The 7,538-nt window shown below is 32.4% G+C and overlaps 1 protein-coding gene and 1 long non-coding RNA gene across 2 annotated transcripts; one reads left to right on the top strand and one right to left on the bottom strand.

Annotated features, from left to right (window-relative positions):
• Nucleotides 1-960: 960 nt before the first annotated feature.
• Nucleotides 961-2,169, top strand: LOC146954140 (uncharacterized). The gene is made up of 2 exons (XR_015011896.1): nucleotides 961-1,056; nucleotides 1,120-2,169. It is a non-coding gene; the product is annotated as an uncharacterized LOC146954140 (long non-coding RNA).
• A 14-nt stretch (nucleotides 2,170-2,183) lies between these two features.
• On the bottom strand, nucleotides 2,184-2,696 carry LOC146954139 (uncharacterized protein At4g14450, chloroplastic-like). Its single transcript, XM_085714187.1, has one exon. It carries the CDS (start codon nucleotides 2,619-2,621, stop codon nucleotides 2,310-2,312), a length of 312 nt encoding a protein of 103 aa, XP_085570313.1. The 5' UTR covers nucleotides 2,622-2,696; the 3' UTR covers nucleotides 2,184-2,309.
• Between the last annotated feature and the right edge of the window lie 4,842 nt (nucleotides 2,697-7,538).

Genomic DNA, 7,538 nt, shown 5'->3' with positions numbered 1-7,538 from the left:
CATATTATGGAGCTCAAATTAATAATAATTCACCATCAAAACATGATTTCAATTCCATTCCAAATGGACACAAGACCTGTCAACTTCACTGCCACAAATTTCAATTATATACAACTACGCATTCAAAGAACGCATTTGAATTCTGGAATAACAATAATTTTTAATTTTTAACTCTTATACATTCGATGAGATATTTTTAATTTTATACAATTTTTATTACATACTTTAATCAATATTAATTGTATAATCGTAATGATACCAATGCATTTCTTTATTAATATTGACATTTTTTACAAGAAAAATTTAGGGTGGGAAAACGATGTCTCACTTCAAAACAGAAAATATACTTTAAAGTTCAAATAATACTTACAAATGGATTTGGTCTATAATATTCATAGTATAGTTGTTTTTTTAAACGGTAAAATGAATTATATTAACAAGAATAGAAAATGTATAAGGGGTACTCGACCCCATCGAGAACATATGAAACAAAGCTAAAAATACAAACCGAAAGAGGGTTTGGAGATCACGCATAATATAAACAAGGCATCCCTTTCTTACTAGCGAGAACCCACTTCTAAGATGTGACTTTAATATCTTCAACCACTTTACCGTTCTTTTCTTTCTAGAGAAAATTACCCCATTACGCGCCTCCCAATTTTTCCAACCGTTGCATACTATAAATAAACTTCTCATGCGTCATAAATTACCCCATTACATGTCTCCCAATCACTCATAATATAGGTTATATACAATAGTTTTTTGCTTATAAATGTAACCGAAGGAAGAAAGCATTCAACATTTCTGATGCTTGGTGTTCTGGACCGATCATAAGACCAATCCCACATTGACATGTGGCCCAAACTTGCACCACCTTAAGGCTCTGCGTCTGAAGGAACACGCCAACTCTAGTGCACTGCATCGCATCAAAGCACGCCTCGGCGCGAGGATCACCCTACACATGTCCTCTAACCGCCCCTAATCACACACCGCAAAACCCGGAGACGATTATCTTCACACGTGTCTATATTAGGGTGACTTTGCTTCACCCTCAAGGTAGAATTCACTTTTCACAACACTTTCTACACTCTTTTTCAGTGACTTTGCTTCACCCTCAAGGTAGAATTCACTTTTCACAACACTTTCTACACACTTTTTCTCAGTTCCATTAATAACTTGAGCGTTGAAGTGCTAACGTGTCTGCAGGCACCTTTCATTCCATAGTGAAGACTCGTCGCCACCGCACCGAAACATTTTCCACCACCATTGCATCTCATCCATCCTCACCGAACAGATCACTTGGCATTCAAAGGAGACGAAAAAAATAATCAAAGAGGGTAAGAATTGTAACAGGCAAAATCATTCATGTTCCCACCCAATTAAATTATTCAGTACCACACTAAAGATGTCGACACACACGCGCAAAAAAGATGGTCTTCTTCTATGCTTCCCGGACATCATACACAATCCACCTCCCTCCCACCCAACCCTAAGAATACCCTTTTTTTTAAGATTCACAAGCTGGGATTTTATGAATAAATAATTGCCAAGAAAAAAAGCTTGGACCAGTTAAGACTTAACTGGGAAGCTCGTCCAATTTGCTCTTATAGCTCGTTCAATTTTTTATTTGACACTATAGTCTTGGAAACAAAGCACTAATTGGGGTTCCTTCAACAACAAAAAAACAAAAACAAAAAAAAAAGCACTAATGGGGGTGTTTGTTATGCAAAGGTTCATGCCAAATTGAACCTATACAATTTATAGTCTTAATCTGAATAAAAATGCAGTTGAATCGCATAACTAACCAAATCAAATATGAGTCCATTCACGATTTTAAACTATCAGGTTCAGTTCAACTTGGTTGGGAAAAAAAGATTGTATTTGTATTTGCCTTATTTTTCTAAAAACTAGTTCAGTTCGATTTTCGAAATTTTGGTTTAAACAAAAAAAAAATCATTTAACAAAATTCTGTAAATTGAAATCGAAAAATAGTTAATCACATTAATCATATACACTCGATTAATCATACTATCACACAGAAAAGAAAATAAAAATACTCAGAAACAAAAATATAAATTACAATTTAAAGTTAAACTCTCACACTGCTCAAGAAAAAAAAAATTGATACATTTTTATCAAGTAATTAAATTGAGAGCTTACAAAAATAAATGAATAAATAAATGTGAAATTGAAAGTGTGTCAAATATAAATATCGATTATATGTATACAAATTAAAAAGTAAAAACCAAAATGTTAGATCATTCTAATTATTATTATTTTTTCTTTTAATTTTCAATTTACATGTTAAATTAACAGAAAGGTGGAACAACAGAAGCATGCTCATAGCAAAACGGTTGAGCAGGATGCTGCCACTTTTTGAAAACTATCTTTTCCTGTTCTCCGATCTGCCGCCGCTGCTGCTGCGGTTTCACCTCCTCCCTTTTCCCTTGCGGAGGTGGCGGCGGTGACGAAGCCACCGGGGAAAGAAGCGGAATCGCAACGTTCCATTCGACGGTGCGGTTGATTTGAAGTGACGACGGAGCGCGGCTTTGAAGGCGATTCGGCTGCCGGTGGTTGGTAGCGGCGGCGGGACGGTTTCTGTTTCTCTGAGTGTCTGCCATGTGACGGAGGTTAACGGTGAAGAGAGAGAAAGTGTTGTAGGTTATGAGAGAGAGAGAGAGAGAGAGAGAGAGAGAGAGAGAGAATAAGAAGGTTGGTGTGAGAGGTTGATTATAAATAGAACTAAAGGGGCGTGCGGTGCACACGTTCGGAATCTGAAATTATTGAATGGCTCGATTTTGTGGCTCGGCTAAACGGCTCCAAAATCTCTTTTTAATTTCTTATTAATTATTGTTTTTTTTTGGGGGAATTAATTATTGTTATTATGAAGTTGCCAAATAAATTTTTTTGGTAACAAGTTGCCAAATAAATTTAAGAACGGTTAACAAAAATAAATAGCCATTACTCCTTAAAATAATAATAATAAATAGCCATTTGCTTCAAAAAATAAACAAATAAATACCCATTAAAAAATTATCTTAAAGAATTATTTATTTTTTCTTTCAAAAAACAAATAAATAGCAATTAACAATAGTCTATAATTTTTTCGTTAAACAAAACCATATTGTATAATTTACTTGAACAGGATTTGTAAAATTTATTTTATTTCATTATTTAAAGTTGGATTTTTTTATATATTTTTTTTTGTATTACTCGTTTAATATAATAATTTTAATGTGTATAATACGGTTAACTTAACTTACGATGATGATATTATTTTTTTTGAAGGAACGATGATGATATTGTTAGTCTCCATCGCTTTTGTAGATATGTTATTGATCATTATTTTAATGTATATTTTTGTGCGTTTCATTTTGTTAATTTGTCTGTCCTGTCATCTGTAAATTATCTTAAATTAATTCTTTTACATGCATGACATCATAATTTTGCTCATATTTTCAACTTACGAATAATAAAAACAAACTGTCAAACCAAACTAAATCAACGAAGATCGGTAAAATTTCAGATTGATATTTTTAAATTTAAGAAACTTCATCTTAAACATCTAAAACAATTAATTTTTTTTTATTCACATTTTGCTAATAGAAACACCATATATTATATTATTAAAATTAATATATAAGATATAACACACATTTTTTATCAAGTAATTTGATGACTAGAAATTCATCATTTAAAAAATAAATAAATGAGGTATATGGAATTCAAACACCGACATGCATATATTATGTATGTTCATATCAACCAAACTATGCTCACGTTTCACAAGTAGAGACAACACACAGTTATTATAAATATGTGATTAAAGTTGCACTAAAAATAAAATAAGAGATACAAGTTCCTGTAAAAAAAAAGAAAGAAGCTGGAGCCAAACCGAGTAGCCACTGCGAGGGGTTACCGGTGGAGAAGGAGACAGGAACAACACAAAGCATAAGTTCAAATAATTAAAAGGCTATTATTCTATCATCATGAGTAATTTAGCACACCCCATGCACCTTTCAAATAGATGCAGAATCATAAAAGTGACCTTGACCATACAGAGTGATCTTTTGACCAATTTTTATTGAATTTTATTTTATATTCAATTTATTTATTATTTCACGTTTATCATAATTTCATTTTTTTTTCACTTAAAATTTATCTTATAAGCTAATCTTATTTTTCCTTCAAAAAAAATAAAACTAATCTTATTTTATTCAATCGTTTTTGAGTTTTAAGGCGGGTAAAAGGGTAAAAAAGTGAAAAAATTATATAAAAAACGGGGGAATAAACCCTTTGCCCCAAAAGAAAAGAAGGCACAAAAAAAAGGAAATAGCAACAAGAAAAATGAAAAGTTAGGGAGATCGCATCTATCCATAAAAAAGTCCTCAGTGAAGCTGGGTAATAAATTTTCCCACCAAGTAAATCCTGAAGAACTAAGGACCATGTCATCAAACTTGTGAGCACAAACATTACCTTTGCTATAGATGTGGTAGAATAGGATAATATTGCTCCATCTATTGTGAATACCTCTCCAAAACCAAGATTGAACCTGATCAAGTGAAAATCGGGGTTGCTTATCTCCCAAGTATTCCAATAAAGGAACTTCATTGAGAACATGAAGGGAGGCGACCCTTGGAGCGGGTATTGTGAGTCCCATCAGCTCACGCCAATCGAACTGGTGTCTTCTTCGATACACCCATATGTTTCTAGAGTCGAAGATGATCCATTAGGCACTGCCCCAAACTTTCTAAAATTTTTCTATATCTTATAGAATCACTCTTTGCAAAACCAAGCCAGGAGGATATTGTCATGGACTTTGGGTTTTCCGTAAAGATACAGATTCAACAAAACTTTCGGATACATGATTATGCTCGTGTTCCTTTTCTTGTGCATTATCATTACTCTCATATGCATGATGTTGCTCGTCATCTTTAAAATCGAATATAGACTAAAAACACACTCTAAGTAAATACCTAATTTTTATTAAATACAAAAGCTAAATTTTGGGTTTAAGGAACAAAAAAACTTATAGACTAAAATTTTTTCTTATCCCAATTTAATTGATGAATATTTGTTAAAAGTTATATCTAAGTAATTAAGAAATGTATATTATAATAATATTTCTAATATTTTTTTTTAACTAAATATTAAATTAAAATGTAACCTAATTAATATATATATGTTTAAAATATAAATATCAATTACTTAACGTTATCAATCTAATATTTAATTTTGAATGGAGCCTACTACTTTTTAGAATCACTTTTTAAAAAGGAATGGAAGTTTTTATATCAAAATCGGATAGGATTCTACTTGACTAACCCTTACCCAAACCTTGAGCTTTTGACCATATTTGATATTGTTTATGCTTTACCTTTTTCGTCAAAAAAGAATATGCTACCTTTACATTTCTTTTTCGCTCATTAAGAGTGATGGATCCAAAAATATTAGGCTTGAATGCATTTTTCTCCCCTCATATCAAGCTGCAATTTTGGTGTCTACATTTTTAATTGTACAGTTTTGATCCTCTATTTTAAAAAATTTGATGATCTAATTCAATGTGTGGTAATAAATTAAATAAGCTGACATAAAAGAATTTCTCATTTAACAAAGCACAATTTGGTCAGAAAAACACTTCATTAACCCCAAAGGGTTGTGGGTTTGAGTCGAGTCATGAAGGTGAGAGTATACTTAAAATTGATCACATAAATTTTGAAACACTTGCAATGCCATTGCTTTAGTGTAAGGTACCACTTTTGATGGTACCTACAAGAACAGAGAAATTACTCTAAAAGGGAACAAAAGCTACACCAAGACTATTCTAGCATAAGTAAATTCTTCATTCATTTGATAATGATTATAACGACCAATCATTTATTTATAGGGGAAGTAGTCACTTTAGTCCCTGAATGGGGAACGATTCGTCAATTTAGTCCCTGAATGCAGATAATATGCAAAACAGTCCCTGCATGGTCAATTTCAGGGACTAAAGTGACTAACGAAGTCTACATTCAGGGACTAAATTGACTAACGGAGTCTGCATTCAGGGACTAAATCAACTAACAAAGTCTACATTCAGGGATTATTTTGCAATTTATCTGCATTCAGGGACTAAATTGACGAATCGTTCCCCATTCAGGGACTAAAGTGACTAATTCCCCTTTATTTATAGCATTGACATTCTAACAACTTAACTAATATCTCTATAACAATCTCTTTAAATCCTTTAAAAAAAAATAACTCATCACCTAACGTAACTTGGGCCAATTCTTACCTCAATTTTAAGTTGTATATCATGATTGCATTTTGATCCGTCAAAGTTCAAACATCACACCGACAAAGTTTTTCTTCCCATTCTTGTGCCAATCCCACTCTTTCAACTCATTAATTACAACATCTCTGCTGATCACTATTGTCTTATTGATAGGATCATAGAGTTTGTAAGCAGTTGTTCATGATATAAAGAATCATGTGATTTGATTTGTCATCAAGCTTCTTTCTGAGCTGAACCGAACACTCTAAAGTACGTATGCTATCAAGAATAATGATATAAGTATGATTTGAACCGAACAGTTTAGGAATAAATTAAAGGTAGATATAGTGGCAAAGAGCTACTTCCAAGGACGTACCCGGGGAATACCGGGTTCGATTCCCAGGGGGAACAACGCTTGACCAGTGTGCATGCCTCTACACATGAGCCGGATTAGTCGTCCACCATTGGTGGGTCGGAAACCGGTGCGAAAGAAAAAAATCACGAGTTTGTTACAATAATAATTCTTGATTTTTTCACTTTACACTTTACTCACTTTAGATGATCTTTGTCCAAAATCTTCGTAGATCATTTGTCAAAGCTTTTCACCGTAATTTAGGATCTTGTAATGCGACTTTTGCTGAACTTGGGGGTCTTCATCTTGGCATCAAACTAGCCAGGACGTTAAATAATTCTAGTTTGATTTTCAAGTTGTCAATTTGATAAATATGCGCATTGCAAATGTCTCATTTCTTTAACCTCTACTATATCTCTCTGATTGTGATTGGTCTACATACGTATCTATGGAGAAGTAATTTGTGGTGCAAATTTACTAACGAACTTTGGCCACTAAAGTTCTTTTAGCTACTCAACCTTGGACCATTACTACCTCCTTTTTTTAAATATTTTTGAAAACTCATCTCTTTCGACAAAAAAAAAAAGCTTGTTCGTAATCTCCTTTTTATTATTAAAAAAGAGATTGCACATATTTAAACGGTTAATGATTTAATAATTTTGGTATAATTTTAACAAAGAAATGCTAACGAAACTCTGAAGTCAATTGTTAACAAAAATCTAAAGATGAAATTTTATATTGAATAGTTAAATCTTTAGAAACCATTTTTGTACATAAAAATATCATTACTCTTTAACTTATGTTCATGCATTTGTCAAAACAAAAAAACACGTATGTTCATGCACTTTTCGTATGACAAGTATCAAATCCCTCAATAATTAATTGTAATGGCTTTAACATGCATTCAACATTTTTTAAACGATCCCTAAA

The sequence above is a fragment of the Medicago sativa genome, chromosome 1, assembly GCF_051527215.1.
Source record: "Medicago sativa cultivar Bolivia chromosome 1, Bolivia_mono, whole genome shotgun sequence".
In the NCBI taxonomy this organism is placed as follows: domain Eukaryota; kingdom Viridiplantae; phylum Streptophyta; class Magnoliopsida; order Fabales; family Fabaceae; genus Medicago; species Medicago sativa.
This window is presented reverse-complemented; position numbering and strand designations above follow the sequence as displayed.

Coding starts and splice junctions, on each gene's coding strand:
- LOC146954139 (XM_085714187.1), bottom strand. CDS start 2,621: ATGGCAGACACTCAGAGAAACAGAAACCGTCCCGCCGCCGCTACCAAC.